Source organism: Aythya marila (assembly GCF_965140915.1).
Source record: "Aythya marila genome assembly, chromosome: 5".
NCBI lineage: Eukaryota > Metazoa > Chordata > Aves > Anseriformes > Anatidae > Aythya > Aythya marila.
This window is the reverse complement of record NC_139046.1, coordinates 38,768,439-38,787,305: the sequence shown is the minus strand read 5'-3', so window position 1 is coordinate 38,787,305 and position 18,867 is coordinate 38,768,439. Positions and strand designations below refer to the sequence as shown.

Genomic DNA, 18,867 nt, shown 5'->3' with positions numbered 1-18,867 from the left:
CCTGCCCCCTGTACTGCATGTTGATGAGTCCAGCTTAGTTCTCTGTGTTGTGTGTGTGTGGGGGAGAAGTACTGTAGCTATGGTAATTTAGAGTAAAAATATATATTTTTTCCAAGTTCAAAATCAACCTTGCATCCATGAATGCCCACTTCAATTAGCAGGTATTAATACATGTGAGAAGTTCTAAAACAGTAACTTTCATGATTGTTTCTAAATTGTCTTACCTGTGTTTTGTCAGCTCCTCCCCCCAATATTAGATATTCACAGCATGCTTAGACTATAAAGAAATAACATCGAGTGCTGAAGAATGCATGCATGTAAGTACTTACATTTAGTCTCATTCCAAGGCAGAAAACATTTAACACGGAACAAGACTAAGCTGCGCAGAGGTAGAACACGAGGACTACCAACAAAAGCTAGCATTCCTCCTCTAACGCAGCATCGCTTCTATATAAAGATCCTCAAGCAAAAAACAGATTTCATAAACTAAAGAATTTGCATTGTATAAAAGTTTGGGTAGCTCCACACCACTAGCATGGCTTGCATCAATTTGTATTTGGAAATTGATGAGTCACAACTACTTCCCTTTGTACCAGAAGACTGGGGACAAAGCACAGCTGCAAGTCTCCAGACATCCAGTCTTCTATAATATCCAAAGATCTGTCAAGATGAATGGCAGAAACTATTCATGAGTTTCAAAGCAAAACTTTACCTTGTGCAAGGCTTACTACATACAAAAACGTCTGTCCCTTCAAGGAACAAAAAAGACACTCAAAAGCCCACCACACCAGCATCTATCTTCAAAATTACCACTCATCAATGTAATACACAAAGACACTTAACTCCAAAGTTTGCCTACTTCAGAAAAAGAAATTACAGGGTGCTCTAGGATACATTTGACAAAGCAATAGGACTGATGTCACAATTTATAGCATGTTCTTTTTTTTGTCCTTTCCTATTCTCCCATCCCTCCTGCTCCCCAAGTGTTAAAACCACAATCTCTGATACTGTTGCAGCCTACATAAACCTATATAAAAGGAAAGATCATTTCACTTCGGTCTCACTAAAGAAGATAAGCTCCTGAAGCTTTTTTTTTTTTTATTTTTTTATTTTTAATACCAATAATGATTTGTCAGCACTATGAAACAGCCTGGAGCTACATGCAGTACTTGTCTATGATATGACTCTTCTGCTCCAGAATACTCTTAACTAAGAAACAGGTGTAACTCCTTCAAAATGGAGTTACACATAATCATTAACTCATGCAAGTTTCTCTATACCCAGCTAATTAATGGGATAGCTTTTTCAGCATCCACTCTTCAGCAAGCTATCAGCATTAATGGTTACATTTACAGTGTGTTTGTATGTGTGTGTATATATATATATATATATATATATTTTAAATTAAAGTCCTAAATCACTCTTCAAGTAAAAACTCTTTCAGAACAGCCTCTGGAGAATACCAAAGCAAAATACATTCTAGGACATCATACTGTTTTCAAGGACATTAACTTCATATCAAGTAGTATAACATGAAGAAAAGCTTTGCAGTGGCATCCTTCATCCTCAAGTACTCCTGTGCTCTGTATCACAAGAACAAAGAGGATAAAGGATTAATTCTGCCTGGTTCTTTCACACATCCTAGAAGAAGCAGCTTCACAAAGTATTACTTCAGACAATAATAAAGATTAGCATCTAGGCACATGAGTGTTCATAAACTTAAAAATCATTCTTGGTTTCACTGAGATAACTACATGGATTTCACGGAACTACAAGCTTTTTTTTTTTTTTTTTTTTTACTTGTATCACCTTTGAGCAGACATTATACATATACATTCTATTACAGCAAAATTGGTTTGTAACTAGTTGAGAATTAAAGAGCATACAAGCTGAACCTGAATTTCAACCTGAATAGCTAAATGAGTTATTTAAAAACATGACAAAAAAATCACTCAGTAATGGACAGTAGCCAGAGTTCTGTTGATACGTCAATGAATCCTGTTCTTATAGTCTAGCAGCTGCCTGAAAACGGTAAAAAAAAATCCTTTTAAATAAGGCACAGATACTAACAACTTCATGTTTAACACTGTATTATTGATGCTGTCAAAATACAACTTCTGACAGTTTAAAATAACACATTCTTTTATTATATAAATATCAATAATGATTCTCAAGACAATCTTACCTCACCATTAGAACAAAAGCACCATCCACAGTTAAAAATGGTGGAAACCCATGGCTGTATGCATAATTCAGTATCAGCCCATATGTTCATATTTATAGTTCAGCAGAGTTTTTGAATAGTAGAATATTTCATTTTATTACAGCAATTACTTCTTGTATTATCTGGAAGACATGGCCATGAATTTCTTCACCTTGTCTATAAAAACCAGGAGACATTAAAATCCAAGTTTCTACCACCTTTACGGTATGCTTCTTGAGGAATAATCTAAGAGCTTCATCTAAGAGCTTCAGCCATTACATCCCAAATTCTGAAGTCAGCCTTTCTTACCTTTATATTTAAGCATTCCACTATCCATTATCATACTGTAGTTCCTTGATTTATTTTTACTTGACAGAGAAAATATTTTGAAAAGCACCAGGTCCTATCTCAAAGTCTTTGGAATGTGAAATACCTCTAAGTAACGTATAATTCTAGCAAAAAAGAGTTGTGCTATGCAAATCTGAAGAGAACGTCCCACTAAATTATCAGTTTTGGGATGTCCCAAACATTCTTCCCTGTAGCTGACTGCTCTGGAAAGCACAAAACCTTTGGTGGTTTAAAGAATATTCAAATAACCAAAAAATACCAAGTTCTGATGACAGATTTCTAATTGGCCTTCTGAAGTCAGCAATGACAACACATAAATTAAGCACAAACTATAAAATGAAGCAACAGGAGACCTAAAGCTGTTGACCACTACTTAAGTTCAAAACTCATTAGTTTCACCTGTTAAGTAAAAACCACTTGAGGCTATCAAAAGTCTTTCTCCTGCCTAGCACTTCAATAAAAGAGCATATGCTTAATGTTAGGCATGAAAATAACCCTAAGCACTTTGTTTCCCCATAGAAGGTAATTTGGTGATGCATGTGTATTATTAAGTGAACAGCTGGCACTGCATATGACTTAATTAGAAAAGCATGCTCCCTAATCACAAAAAAAAGCAGTAGAAAACCTAAAAACAAAAACTCCCTCAGAGCTATTCATCTACAGCTTTTAAATTAAAATAGCACAGAATGGCAATAGGAGAAGAACAGTTTATAATTTTCAATGTTTTTGTTATTTTAAGTTTGAAGTAGTATGAATTTATCATGAGTAAATCTGGTTGTCGAATTTTGCAACATTTTGTCAATTTCTTAGAGGAGGTAGTATGTAAAGGGTATAACTTGAATAACATGGCCTCAACTGGCTGTAAACATTTTACGAACAATAGACATATCTACAATAAAAAGTACTGTGGAAGAAATTGTTCTAGAAATTTTTATGAACTTGAAAAGAAAAAAGATACATTTAATATATTTACTTATTTGCATGTAGTTTAAATGATACAGAACAAGATTATTGTGTTAGAAATCCACATACAATATAAAAACATTTGTTAGACAAATTCACCATTCCGCTCACATTTGTAATAACTGTTTATCCAAGCTTAACTTCAGGTATTTATAATATTTCATACATGAATTTTTGTCAGTGTGCAATGTTTCATAAACAACTACACAATGTGAAACCCTGATTTTTGTAGTAGTTTTTCAACACAATCTGAACGTAATAGCTATTTGCATCTTATCACATTGGCTTTTTGAAACACTAGTAATTAAGGCATCTTTGCTGTATAGTTTCTCAATAGTGCAAACAAAAGTCTTTAATTTTGATTAAAACAGAAGAAATTCAATATTACAAAGTTTTCTTTAACATAAATGGAAGATAGTTGTGCATTTTGGAGTTCTTGTGAAAAACACTTAAAAGCTCTTAATGCTGATTACTCTTGTTGATTCATTATAACTGGTTCTGCTGTCTTGTCTTCATGATGGTATAATTCACCTTTTTATGCGATGTTGTAGTAAAACAGTAGCATTTAAATGAATACCTAGTAACTGAACGAATCCCAAATGCAGCAAAGGCATACAGTTTTCATAGTGCACTTTCACCTCACTGAAGTAAAAGTTGCTCCTACTAGACATTTTTCCACTTCAATGTGAAGTAGATTGTTAGGATTTTGTTAGTGGTTTCATTAAACAGCTTGACAGTTCAGTTCTCTTCCGCCAATATTTCTCAAAAGGCTTTCAGAAATAGTACATACTTCAGGGATATTTTAGGGGATTGTTTCACCACATAAGCACACCATTTCTCAATCATGTCAGTGTAGTTGTAATAAATAAGCATTTACATCCTAGAAAGAAAAAAAGGAGAAAGTGTTTGTCACATCGCTTAAGGCTGTAACATCAACTGTATGTTTGAAGCATGGCAATCAATCAGGACCATAATACAATAAAATTATGTTTAGGCCAAATTTCAGAACAGGTTATCCACAAATTCAGGATTATTTTCAATTAATGCTTTTAAGAACACTCCTTTACACTAAAATGCCTGCAAGCACAATGAAATTAGTTTCCAAAGCCATCAACTTAATTTTTCTTCTGCTCTCTGCATGCACACCAATGGCAGGAAAAAAACATCATCATTTAGTGATATTATGTATATGAACTGCGTTTATTAAGGGTTCTATCTTCCCTCCAACATTCATGTACTATTCTTTTTGCTCCCTACTTGTTCAGGTAGGTGGCCTTGGTCACAATCTATCCTGGTATACCTTGTAGAGCAGGCAAATGAACAGAAAGGGTACCTCAATGTTAGAGAAACAAACTGGCACATGGTGTAACTATGTTGACCTACCAGATGAACAGAGCAATCTATAATAAAAACTCTAATTGCTCTACCAGTTGTGAGTTACAACTCTTTTCTTCTGCATCACATCTGCAACTCTGCAAGGAGTTTGCAACTATCCTTGTAGAGATGTCAATATTACAGGCCACAGAGGCTCAGCAGTCCCAGGACAAGATATAACTTATTTGATTGATAAAACAAAGTGACAAATTCTATACCCATAGAACTGTAGATCCCACAAAGCTCCTGCAGATATAACAAAGCAGGCAATCTCCATGTTCTTTTCAAGTTTACTCTAATCCGAGCTCTAGCCACATGGCTGCTTTATATCCTGGCTCATTCCATACCTTTATTAGGTATGGAATGCCAAGGAGATGGGGGTTTCCTCACTCAGTGTAACCTTTGGTGCCCAGCCTCAGAAAACCATCTTTAGAGAGATGAGTACCATGACCAGTACCATGGTCATGCATTTATCAGACACCCTTAAGCACAGCATTAAAGCATAGCATTAAGCACAGTCAGATGAAGAAAGACAGAGGGGGGTTCACTTCAGATGGAGACACTCTTCTGCTCTCCACAAAGTCACCATTTTCTAAGCACTAGGCCAGCAAAAACTTTAGAACTTAGCATGTTGTCACTTGCCCCAGTCACCTGACATGTAAATGCAAACAACACTGCTGGGCTCAGATTCTCTATGTTGCATCACCCTTACACAATTGGTACAGCAGATCTTAGAGAAAACATCTGTCCTTCCACAGTCTACCTACTCATCTGAACTATTTTCTACATTATTTTAAAATCTTACTACTATTAACCATTTCATTAAGGAGACAGTTTCTCTATAAAGGAAAAAAATGATAAAAATTCACTGTTAGCATTCTAAACCACACTATTATCATCACTTGGCATTCACTCTGAATTTCTGCAAAAACTGGGCAATACACTTGAGCCTTAGCGAAAAATATTCTAGCAGTAAATCTGTTTGCCCTTCAATAGTTTAAAGTAAATAACATCCAAACAGAGGAATACTGCAGATGATATAGCTATATTGATTACTAAACACAACTGGAAATGGATTACCTTAGCTATATTACCAGTATATCCTGGAACCAGAGTAAGATGATTCTCTTGTTCCCATAATCCACTTAACAGTTCTTTTAAAATGTGAATATTTCTGAAAAATAACAGATACCAGATTGTAAAATATATAATTACATATTTTATGCTGTAGCATAATACGTAAATTATATTTGTAAAATATATGCTTCAGCAGGCTTGATTGTACATATAATACTGCATATAGACAGTCTTAACATTGCCACAAAGCTGGATCAATTTTATTTATTTATTTTTTACTTCTGTAGCATTTATATTACTCATGATATGACTATTCCATATTTGTTAGAACTCCAGTTAAAAATAGTAAAAAAACAGAACAGGACAACCCTTAAAGTAAGTTTCCAAACACTATCTGTGGCTTGAGAACTTAAGAGCTAACTTTAAGTGCTTTTAAGCTTTTACTTGATGATACTTATGAGTATCTTCTGCAGATAAATTTGATTAGCAGGAATACACCTCAATACAGATTGAGATGAACAAGCTACAGAAATATTTAAATATTTTCAAATACTATACTCACCTATCATCTGCCCTCTCTGTATGTGAAGATAGTTCTGACCACCATCTTTTAATGACAGCCTGAAGCCAGTTTAAACCAACTATCACATATCTGTAAGAACATATTTTACACAATTTAAATATCCATAGGTCAGATAATGCATTAATAGAAATAGGAAAGCAACACATTTTCTGTTCTGGAAGAGAAATCTAGATGAAATCTCAAATCTACATACCCCCCTATGTTTTCATTTTCAAAGTAGTAAACAGAAGCTCTTGTAAGAAGCAGAAATGCTTTGGATGTTTTGCCTGAAAGCTTTCAGGATTCTGTATTATAGAACATGCTAAACTCTTGGTGCCATTCTGCTTTACTATTTAGGATGAATAAATCTACATGAGGGCAAAGCTAGTTCACCCTTTAACCTTGCATTAGAGTTTTTGCACCACTGAATATTTTAAAAGAGAAATGAAGGTTCCCAGCAACCTTCTTTAGGTAGGTGCTTCCCAGAGAAGGCAGGGCTGGGGGGAAGGAAGAAAAGTCCAGGGACTAAGCACCTTTAAACACAAGGGAACTGAATGTCCAGGAAGGAATAATACTTAAAAAGTATCTGAAAATGATACTTACTCCTCATATTTGCTTTTAAGTAGTGATTTCACTAAAGGCAAAAGATCTACACAGCAGCCAATTGAAATATATGGTTTTTCTTCCTGTAAACTTAAAAAAACAAGATGTTTCAGAAGTGCCAGAACTTCAATGAGGATACGGTAGATTCTCACCCCCCCACTTGTGTTTGTACCTGTTTGTAAGCACGGGAAGGCAGTCTACTACTACTCCAAGATCCTGTATCCTAGGAACATTGAGGACAAACAAGTGTTACTAGTAGAACATAACTCATAATGGAAACATAGGTTGAACTAATACATAATTATAGCTAAGTTACAAGATTTAAGGAAACCCTAAAAAATTGTAACATGTTTGGGACTACTACTGCTTTAAGAATATAAAGTAAGAGATTCTCAATTTACCTCACTAGGTAGGCTACCAGTTCACTTATACTTCTCCTTCTCCAAAAGGTTAAAGCTACATTCAGCCTCAGATTCCTGCTGAAAAGAACTTGAGCCATAGTTTCATGGTCCTGAGAAACCTGTATAATGTTTTTAAGAACACAAAAGTTTACTGCAAGTTAAATGCCAGTAATGACACAATAAGCTGCTCTAATATGGTAATGTAGTATATGAAAATATACTTTTCTACCTGTATGAGTGGTTTTAGAAATCTACTTAATAATGGTCTTAAAAATGGAGGTTTCCCTTAGGACAGAGAATAGATTAAGGCTACTTTACCCAAAAGCTGCAAGAATAAGGTCTGTAAACACCTAAGTCTAACAGTTACAAAGAGCACTCAAGTATAAACCTATAGCTCTCACTAACTTTGAGGAACATTTACTTTGCTACTAATTTCAAGAACTCTACCAATTTGGTTTGGAACAATAAATGTAATTATTAAAGGTTCACTTGTGAAATCACTTGTTCTCAAACTGAAGTACTTCATTCAATTGTATCTTGGATTGGAACGAACACTGCACTGCCACCCACATCTCTCAAATCCAGTTAAACAGTCATCTACGGCCGGTGATCTGGTTCTTACGTTTCTCAAAGGAATCTTGCCTCCATCTTCATTTGTAAACAACCATGTCTCTGAAGTGGAGAGACATGGATTTGACAGGTATACCACTCAGTGCTTAAGGACTGGCTGGATGATCACATTCAAAGAGTTTTAGTCAACAGCTCAATGTCCGGGTGGAAACCAATGACAAGTGGTGTTCCTCAGGGGCCAGTATTGGGACCAGCACTATTTAACATCTCTGTCAGTGACGTGGACAGTGAAATTGAGAGCACCCTCAGCAAGTCTGCTGATGACACCAAGCTGCATGGTGCTGTCTACACACTGGAGGGAAGGGATGCCATCCAGAGGGACCCTCACAAGCTTAAGAGGCGGGCCGGTGCGAACCTCATTAAGTTCAACAAGGCCAAGTACAAGGTCCTGCATCTAGGCTGGGGCAATCCCAAACATGAATAGAGGCTGTGTGACGAGTGGATTGAGAGCAGCCTCACAGAAGACTTGGGGGTGTTGGTGGCAGCCCTGTCACAAAACACATCTATTTCACTTCAGTATTTGACCTTCTAGCCACTCTCAGCAGCTGCGAAAGCATTTATGGAGCTTCCTTAAGTAATCTCACCACAAACACTCATACAATCATTTAAATTACTTTCATGTACACCAAGCTGACACTGCTACTGGAAGTGGTCCCATCTTAACCTCACTAGGTTATTTCCATCCATACACCAACACTTTCATGCTTCCATAAACATGTAGGTAGCAATGCATTATACCAACCATGAAACCCAACCTGGTCAAATGAGTATTTTTCCTTTGGTGCTGGTATAGTTTTAACCCAGACTATGCTGTCAGATCTAAATTCTCAGGCTGACAAAGTGGCAGAACAACTACTGTTGGCAACTGAACCACAGTAAACAGACTAATAAAGACTGTAAATCACAAGCCTTGAGCTAATTTGTATGTTAAGAAAATTAATCTATTCAAAAACGTCCACAGCTAACTACACAAAAACTACCAGAAACTCAACTTACCTCTGAAAAAAATCCACTATATTTGGATGAGGGGCCTTCTGTTTGAGATGAGCCAGAGTCACTAGAATTCAGCAAGTGCGTACGACTGTCGTGCAGTTTTGCTGGCAGATTCCCTGCACAAGCCAGTTCATTTTCTTTATTTGCCATGTCACAGCCCCTTGATTTAGGGAACTGTTTCTTTTTATAACAAGGCTTTGGAGTATAACAACGAACTTTTCTTTTACAATATACTACTTTGAAGAGAGACAGGGGACTGGTCACTGTTTTTCCAACTGTTACTCTACAAAAACAAAGCAGTATTTTAGTAAAGGTTACTCTAAACTTAATTCAACACTTTACATTAAAATATATCATGATGAATGCAACAGTAAACTTGCAGGTTACAGTTTTACCCCCAGTATATACCTTCATGACACGTATGTTATCAGAAATGAGAGCTACCCCCAATATCGTTTTCCTGCTTTTTTGAATGGAAAGGACTCATTGTTATGGAAGTAGACACAAAAAACAAGTACTGTGAGTAAAATTAAGATCTTCCATTGTGTCTGTCTGGGTGTTGCAATAAATTTAAACTGGTTCTTCCTCCCTCTCTCCTGAAACTCAGACTCTTATACAGCAAGGCCCTCCTACCTGTTTGTGTATGAAGCCAGCTGTTTTGGAGATTTCTTACCCTGTGAGAAAGGGAATAGGGAAGAACAAACTATTACTACAGAGACAAAAAATTCCACAGTTCACACACACACAAAAAAAATAAAGTCCTGGTTTATCAAGAACTGGACTAAGTTTACCACAGATCCCCTCCCACTCACTCCTCCTAGTCTGCAACTGAAGCACAGCTATATTAACGTTCCTGTAATTGTCAAGTATTTCACAGTTACATATAGACAAACTAGCTCTGCCACAGCTGTCCTTGGAACATCACAGTCACTGACAGGCTTGTGGTATCTCTGGCAAGAGGTAGGATTGTGACATCAGAGATAGATTCTTTACTTACTAGCAAACTGAAAACTGTGTCTAATATAAAAAGTCTTCTGAAATTTGATGTCAAAACTACATTTCCTGTCTCTCATACACATTTAAATGTATAATGCCAATAATACAGGCTGGCAGATGCTAGGAAAATAACAGCAGAAGAATACTCTTCCTCCAAAGTACAACAAAAATCAAGACCAACTTAGACAGCACCGTCTTGATTATCCTGAATTCGTTCATATGAAACAGATAAGCACCCTGATAACAATGAGGCTGTGTAGGACAGTAATATCCTGAACAAATAACAAAATTCAAAGATGTGTCATAGAGATTCACAAAACTTTCGAAAATTAAGCAACAATTCAAAGATGAATTTCTAAAGATTTTTTTCCTTACAATAATCTTCATTAAATGAAGCTTTAAAACATTGAAGGTGAGTTGAATTGTGACATTCTGGTCTAATTAAAAAAGCATTAAGGTGTTAAAGTATTTTCATATAAACAGGTACTACAATTACAAACTGCAAAAATTTAAACTTGAAAATGTGTACTACTGATGATATTTAAGTTGCGCACATCTGCAAAATACTGCCAAAACAATGACTGTTTTGATAAATGATAAAACCATGTGAATTTCAATACATTGTCTCAATACATCCACAGACAAAGAGGATACTGGCATCTTTATCACTGTTTCAAGTGATCTAACAGTAAACTTACCTCCCTACTACTTCCTCTGTACCCCATCAGCCTGCATTAGCAGATTTCTTCATCAAGTAGCAAAGGTAAGAAGTTACGAAAAAGTGTTTGTGGCTTGCAAAAAATCCAGTAAAAGTACCTGTATTATTAGACAATGTGGTAGATCGAGCCACATAATAACAGAATGGCAGGTCCACATCAATGCAGCTATTTCACCTACCCCACCTATCACTTTTGTCACGTAAGCTTTTAGAAAGAGAAAACTTTGATAATAGAATTCCTCCTCTGAAACAGTTATTGGCTAGATTGCCGAAAAGAAGGCATGAGCAGAACCACATCAGTACCTACTCCTCATGTGGAGGATACATATCTGTGCAATCACTGCATGTGTTATAATGCATATTTTTTATAACAATCGCTGTTCAAGTTCTACTGCACATGCAAACATGGAACATGAGCACTACATATCCAGTTTTAGACTGCTTGGAGCTATGAACTTCTGTTTGAACATTTACTTCAGTTTCAACAGAGGACATGATAAAAACCTTACCTCCTTCATGATCTTTCTAGTGGAAGAAGAAATTCTTTTTCTGGGGAGATCGAGACAACCTTCGATATGCAAAACTTTCTGTTTTCTAACATTGTGGGCTTCAGAGGCCATAATCTCTCAAATTCCTATTTTCAAGGAAAAGGTCATCTTTAGTCATATTTTGTGAAACTTCCTTCAAATGCAGCTAGCAAAACCAGTTAAAACAGTTCAACTATTTGCAAGATATACCATAATAGAAATAAACAGACATTACTGTTTAGCAAATGTTAGCTGGAGGCCTTTATGATTATTAACATGCTGATAATCACTTCAAAATTCTCAATTAGTTTTCCTCAAAAAGGAAACAACTCCCCTCTCCTCCATGCCTAAGAAACATACCATCTGTTTTCAGACCAGCTCAGTATACCTGCACTGTTAGGCGCCACACAGACAAGAATTAAAGCAAAGAATAAAACAAATTATTTAGGAGACACCTTCCTGCTAATCTATTTCATCTACCACCTGAAGAAAAATAGGTCAGAATGAAAGACAGCTAAATAAAAATCTTTGTTTTTCAGGAATAAGATAAGATTCACTAGAAGAACAAAGACTAAACAAAATAAAAAAAACTTGTTGGCAATTCACTCCCCCCCAACTTTTCCTCAGCATATAACCTGGCTGCTGCTTGTAGTAAAGTCTTTGTACCACAATTAACCAGTAAGAAAGTGTCCAAAGTACTGGTTTTGAAATATGCAAATATTTCTATAAGAACCAAGCAAAGTATTGAGACAGACCAACAAAATCCAAAACCAGAATGTGCAACTAAGTGATACAGAAAACCCTTTCCTTGAGATTGGCTTCACAAACTACATTGTTGTGGAGCACTATTCTTACCAAAATGTTTCAGCAGAACACCCTACCTTACTTTTAAGAGCAACCACTTATTCTTTTTCCACCCTTAAATGGCAACGCTCTGGTCCCAACACTAGTACCTCAATTTCTCCCCTCCACCCTTAATACCAACAGACCTACCCCTTCTCTCACATTTAGTAGGTTTATCCCATATTAAGAACTTCACTGAGCACTGAAAAAGATGGCAAACAGCTGCTTAGATAAGATTGTTCAAAGCAGTAGCCAAAAGCCATCAAATTAAACAAATAGGTTGCAGGTTCAAAACAAAGTAGGTGGTGTACATCTTCACAAAATTACATCATAGGATACTGCTCAAACTTAGCAAAATATTAAAATGTTTTTCTTTAACACCATTTTCTTTAGAACAAGATCAATATCCAAGAGCATCATTTGATGTCTCTCTCAAAAAAGAAGGGTAATACACTAACGTAAATACTTACCCTTTAAAAAAGGAACACAGCCCTCAAACTAACAACTTTGGTAAGCCCCAGCATCATTTAACAGTTGGCTGTCCATATTTCTATGGATACTAAGTTAGATAAGTCTAGTTCATTAACTTGATTTTTTGTTGCAGGACAACCTGCAACAACCACAGCTAAATCCCACAGAATCAACCTGTCAGATGCTAGAAGTTCCATAACCTTGGTTCCCAAAGAACCATTTTTGTTACTGTCCCTGTGACACCACGACAGCTTACAGCCCTTTGTTCAGGATGTTGAGATGATTTATTAAACAGGCAAGAAAGAAGTCAAACTACCCTCATCTTTCATGCAAAGCACTGAGCAAGAATCTGATTCCTAATGTATTAAACAGCACTGTTAAATGGGAACAAATTTCAATTAAGATTGAAAAATAATGTAAGGGAAGAAAGAAACATCTAGCAAGAATATTTGAAAAATCACAAGAAATCAGTAAACAGAAATCAGATTAAAAAGCTTGAGAAAATGACACAAACATTGAGAGTCAAAATACCTGAACTGGAAAGAAAAAAAAATTGCTACATACAAATGTGCCCAGAAGAGGAAAGTAAAGAGGAAAGTACACACTGACAAATTTGATGTAAGAACATAATGCCCTCTAGCCTCCCCGTTGAAACAGGAAAAGACAAAACTATCAGTTCTTTCTTCAGAGGCCAGGAACAGAGACTCCAAAAGGCCAACAGATGATCTGATACAAAGAAGAACCTGGTGAAGCGAAGCAAATCCTTTACATTTGTGCTCAGTGTCCTACTGCTTAAAAGAGGTTTCCATAGTTTAACTTTTTTGTGAGGGTCTCTAAAGATGCAGAAACAGCAGCTAGTATAAGCAAAATAAACACTACCACCCCCAAAATTGGATGATACTCATCCATAAGTTGTAAGAACTCACAAAGAAATTGCCATGTTATTAACCAAGGTACAGAGAACCTCTTCCTTAGAGCTGCCAGCACACCTACAGGAATCACATGTGGAAAATACAGTCAGTATTTAAAGATGGCCCCAAGGAAGATCCAGACTGACATCCGTGTTGTGCAAATTGGCAAACAATGCAATTAAGAGTAGAATTAGTAGATACAAATAATATATTGGGAAAGTCAAGCTGGCTGCCGAAAGCATGTCTTGCCTTGAAAAATTAATGGAATTCTCCGAGATTGTGAAGTAGTACAGTATCGATAAAGGAGATTTAAATGATAGATTGTATCCGAGTTTCTGACAAGCTTCCAGAAGTTACTTACTCACTTAAGTCTTTCAAGGAAGCTAAGCAACCTAGTGATATGAGGGAAAGTCTTTGCATGGAGAAATAGCTAAGAAACAGTAATAAGTGGTCTAAGCAGTTCCTACAGCAAAGATCAGTCGAATCCTGCAGAAAGAGAACTGTGCTGTTCAATGCTGTTTGATATATTCATAAAGGGGGTGATATCACAAAGGGGGTGATATGGTCAGTCTTAAGTTTTTAAGTTACACAAGACACTAAAGATGAGGACTAGCTAAAGAATTAAAGGACTGTGATGAACAATAACCAGAAGCAATGATTATAGATGAACGTAGAGGAAAGCACGCATGTCTGCAGGCATGAGGAAATTCTGGGTTCATCCACAGAATTACAAATGCCAAACTAATAACCACCCACAATAATATAATATGACAATTTACTTTAGATCATTTGGATTGTTCAGTACTGCATATGGATCAATAGATAGCTAGAAAAACAGACAGCACTGTTGTGACAGCGTGTAGAACTAATTTGTGCCTCTATTTCAAGTATGGTGTGCAAGTTTAGTCTCCTTCCCCTTAAAAGGAAAAGAAACGAAACACCTCATCTCAAATAACTTACGATGAAAATAAAAAAGGACTCAAATTTGAGTAAAAAACAGTATGGAATACCTTCCATACAATGAGAAATTGAATAGACCAAGACTTTTCAGTCTGCCAAGGAGCTTACTTACAGCAAAGAGGGGAGGAAATAAAGGCCTATATCACAAATAGCTTGGAAAAGTTGCATAGAGATAGTTCACCATCTTGCCCAAATTAAAGGGGTAAAAGACACTAGCCAAAGACAGACTTTGATTCAAAATGAACAAAAGAAGGTGGTTCTTTGTGCATATAATATAGCTGAACTTGCCACAGGATGTTGTGAACCTGAATATTTAGAGGGCAGACTGCAAAGTCAAAAAAAATACACTGAAAATGATTAAATGCAGAAACAATCTAAAATAGCCAAGAGCAGGAAACAAACAGAAGAATCTGGTTTGTCCAAACCTAATACTGCTATAATGAACTTAGTCCATGTCAAGAAGCCTGCTTCCAAAGGTTTAGAAACGCATGACAAAATGCTCATTGTTCAGCAATTAAAAACATATATGCTAGAGAATGAGAGGTACTTTACAGGCCTCTGCAGAACTTGAATTTCTTATCTGATAAGAGATATTCTCTAGGAATAGAGACTACCACCCAGTGCTATGGGAAGTATGTGGAGGGTTTTTAAACTGTCACTAGCTATTATTTTATACCAGATCAAACAGCTTATACCTTAATGTCACAAATTTAATGATTCCCTTACGATGAATACAGGTTAGCAGTATTTGTTCCGAACTGTCCTTTATTGTGTCATTACACCCAATGAGACTCCTTTGCTTTATATTATTTTAAAAATAAACTAAGGATAGAACAAAAGTCTTCTGAGCTTGCCCAAAAAAAGGGCTAAGGCTAATCTTAAACCCTGTCATAAATTGTGACAGACTGCAAATCTGAAGAAGAGATGCCCAAGTTTAATAACTTTAACAACCCTTACATAGGTTGACATCTGCTTAGAGAAGTCCTTATCTCTCTTTTACTCTCTTCAATTTTCAGGAAACAGAGACTGAAGTAACAGCAGCCATATATCCTGGTAAATCAGCTTATTCATACCCAGTCACAGATATTACCTTGACAAAGTTTTCCTGATAATGCTATTATCTTTTCTTTTCTTTTTTTTTTTTTTAAATAATAAAAAAAACAACCTCTGAACACTCCCAGATGCAATACACCTTTAAAGCTATACCAGAGGCAGGCGAAGAAGGAGCACTGAATGGCTTTCAAAGACAGTAGTAAATGGCTTTAAAGCATGTAACTGTCAAAGGCAAGTATTAACAAATGCAGCCACTCCCTCCCATCGTCCTATGGTTTTGGGCATGGCCCCCAGAAAGGGACAAACTTTTCTTCACATGTTATGTAATCTTCGTATGTATTAACATAACATTAATTTCTTACAGAACAGACTCAAGTACTTTGCATGACAGCAAAGTAAATGTAAAATAGTTATATTTAAGTCATCTGCAATACCCTTTAAAAGAAACATTCCTTCTGTTCTACTCTTTGCCCAAATTCTTGTTTCTTTTTCCTGTAGCATTCCATATATATATATAAGCCATCACAGATGTTCTTGTGATTCTCCCCCACCCCCATATTACACCAAGTGCACATTCTCAAGGATGACAACATTGATCTTTATTCAACGCAGCTGAAAAAGTTAATTAATTGTTACTCCCCAAGGAGGGGAGTTCATGCTTTGAAGGCATTCGAAACTGGCATACATCAGGGAACCAGTAAAGGACAACTAATTTTACTCATCATTGTCAGATTTAAAAAGCTTATGAGAAAACTCCAGGAATGTTTTTTCCAGATTTACTTATCTGGAAAAATAAGTAAAATAAGATTTTACTTATTTTGGATTTACTTCCAAAAGGGTAATTCATCTAGAAAAATAAGTTAGCACAATCTTATGATGCAGAATAGATCCAGTTACCTTGGCATGATTTCCTTTAAGTCTGACTGACAAACGTTACAGCCTCCATCTGTTTCAATTTTAGATAGTTTCCACATCCTTTGAATATGGAATAGCTTTATTTATTTATTTTTACATTTATGTCCTGACAGTTCACTAGGTGTTACTTACTAAATTATCTTAAAGTGGAATTCAAGGTTTGATGGAATACACTAACACCATGTTTTTGTGCAACAGTACAGGAAGCACCCTATAAGCCAGCAGGACACAAATTTTAGCCAGCAATACCTGTTAGGCCTTTTTTCAAGTTTACAGTTCCATTTGGACAAAAATAATATGAATTACATTTACAGTAAAAGACAAATACTATAAAAGTAGCAAGTTAACTTCTTGAGCTCAGTTTCCTATTACTTACACAATGAATTTGTATGGGGCCTGCTGGCCCAAGCAGTCATAATGAACCTCGGAAAGTGACCACACATCAGAGTTCAGTCAAGTTTACTGAGGATGAATCCAGGTGCGGGTTAAATGCTCCTTGCACAGCCTGATAACTGAACTTTATTTAGTTCTTGGACAAAACGTTTACATCTGGAAGTGAAATTTACAAGCATGTTAAACTGCCATGAAGTAACACGATTTTAAGAAGTACCAAAATGCTGAAGAACAGTCCTTCACTAACAAACATATATATATTTTCACCTGTTGATTTTCATTTATTAACACTCCTGGAAACGAAGCTTGGAAAATTTCTATCACTACCACCATCTGAGGGCTGTTACATAGGAAATAATGTTCTAACACATTGGAGCTCCCCCATTAATATTGTGAATAAGCTTTAAGCAACTACTCAAAATTTAAATACTGCAATTTTTTCCCCTACTCACCGCTCAACTCAAAGAGCTTCAAAAATCCATAGCAAAAGCTCCAAATCCAAAGAAAGACGTATTGGAGAAGCCCTCCCCCTGCAAGCTTAATGGTGGCACAGGTACCTCCCTTATCCCCACGTGGCTGTGACTGCGCTTCGTAGCAGATGAGCGCATGACTTTTTATATTACCCTGCAACACACATCCTGCTATTAGTGAGCACTGACTGTTGACAGTTAATGGATACAGCACATTCATACTACGTACACAGACGTGAACGAGTACACTGTTATGAAAATAACGCCATTAAGGTATCTTTAAAATTTAACTATGTTCTCAGTTACGAAGTCCAGGATTCGAAACCAATGGTGGCTTGAATGCAATGGAATACTATTACAGACATTTGAGTCAAAATTATACGCAGGAATAATAAAGTAAAACCACAGCTTTAGAACAATTTGTTGTTTCCACCTGGTGAGGCCAGAAAGCCACCAACCTGCCATCTGTTATGCTTTCATGCTACGAAGCAGGGCTAAGTAACCTTTTTGTCCTTCCCTGGCTGCAGCCACACAACAGGAAGAGCACAGGAGCAGGGCCGCGGGCCAGGCAGCGCTCCCACCCCGAGCTCAGAGCCGCTTTGAAGCCGAATGGCTTCGCCTTGCTCCCGAGCACGGCGCGTTGCAAGGACAAACACACCACGCCACGGCACCGCGCACCGCTCCGTCTCCTCAGCGGGTCCCAGTACTCGGGGTTTCTTTGTTAGCTCTGCACTCAACAGCACGCCCAGCTATCCCCGCACAGCGGCGGAGGAGCCGAAGCCCTTTTCACAGCGCAATTAACGCAGGATCTCGGAGCAGGCGAGGCGAGGCGAGGCTTCTCCCTTCCCCTCTCCCCCGGGAAGCAGGCAGGGCACGCCCAGGCGGCGCGGCTCCCCCGCCAGGCCTCACGCCCCGGCGGGGCCGCAGCCGCCTCTCCCCGCCGCTCCTCCCACCGCGGGCCGGCGCCGGCCTCCCCCGGGAGCCCCCGGGACCCCGCGGGGGCGCAGCCGAGCAGGGGCAGCCCCGCTCCCCGCAGGGCCTCGCCGCTGCCCCTCCCCGCCCCCGTTCCTGCCACGAGGAACCTCCCTCCCTCCCTCCCTCCTTCCCTCCCTCCCTCCACCCGCAGCCGGTCCCGGCCTCCCCGCGGCGCAGTCCCCGGTTGGCGCCCGGCACTCACCCGCCGCTCATGGTACCGGGCCGGGCCGCCCCGCGCCGCACCGCACCGCGCCGGAGGAGGAGCCGGAGCCGGAGCCGGAGCCGGAGCCGCGGCAGCCTAGGGCCGGGGCGCAGCGCCCGGAGCCTGCGCCATTCAAACGGCGCCGCGCTGCATGCTGGGCCGTGCCGCGCCCCGCCCCGCCCGCCGCCCCGCGCCGCGCCGCGCAGCGCCGCGCCGCGCAGCGCCCTCTGCCGGCCGCTCCGGCACCGGCACCAACAGCCGCACCGCCACCGCCCGCCC

The 18,867-nt window shown here is 38.3% G+C and overlaps 1 protein-coding gene across 5 annotated transcripts; it reads right to left on the bottom strand.

The window, feature by feature from the left end:
• Nucleotides 1–498: 498 nt before the first annotated feature.
• Nucleotides 499–18,724, bottom strand: KATNBL1 (katanin regulatory subunit B1 like 1). Of its 5 annotated transcripts, XM_082761300.1 has the most exons (12): nt 17,870–18,426; nt 17,394–17,565; nt 16,925–17,097; nt 11,378–11,502; nt 9,788–9,828; nt 9,158–9,437; nt 7,532–7,650; nt 7,303–7,353; nt 7,131–7,220; nt 6,528–6,617; nt 5,969–6,062; nt 499–4,394 (listed from the first exon to the last, which is right to left on the bottom strand). In XM_082761300.1, the coding sequence occupies exons 4-12, from the start codon at nt 11,486–11,488 to the stop codon at nt 4,362–4,364; spliced, it is 909 nt and encodes a 302-aa protein (XP_082617426.1). In that variant the 5' UTR covers nt 11,489–11,502; nt 16,925–17,097; nt 17,394–17,565; nt 17,870–18,426; the 3' UTR covers nt 499–4,361. The 5 variants fall into 5 exon arrangements, with proteins under 5 accessions (XP_082617426.1, XP_082617425.1, XP_082617427.1 ...); XM_082761299.1 differs by lacking the exons at nt 17,394–17,565; nt 17,870–18,426 and adding an exon at nt 18,589–18,724; XM_082761301.1 differs by lacking the exon at nt 17,394–17,565.
• Between the last annotated feature and the right edge of the window lie 143 nt (nt 18,725–18,867).

Excerpts from the sequence above, each read along its gene's own strand:
- KATNBL1 (XM_082761299.1), bottom strand. The coding sequence starts at position 11,488 with ATGGCCTCTGAAGCCCACAATGTTAGAAAACAGAAAGTTTTGCATATC. Across the intron at positions 9,438-9,787 it reads CTGGCTTCATACACAAACAG|AGTAACAGTTGGAAAAACAG; the intron begins GTAGGAGGGCCT and ends TTGTTTTTGTAG. Across the intron at positions 7,354-7,531 it reads CTGGTAGCCTACCTAGTGAG|GATACAGGATCTTGGAGTAG; the intron begins GTAAATTGAGAA and ends CAATGTTCCTAG.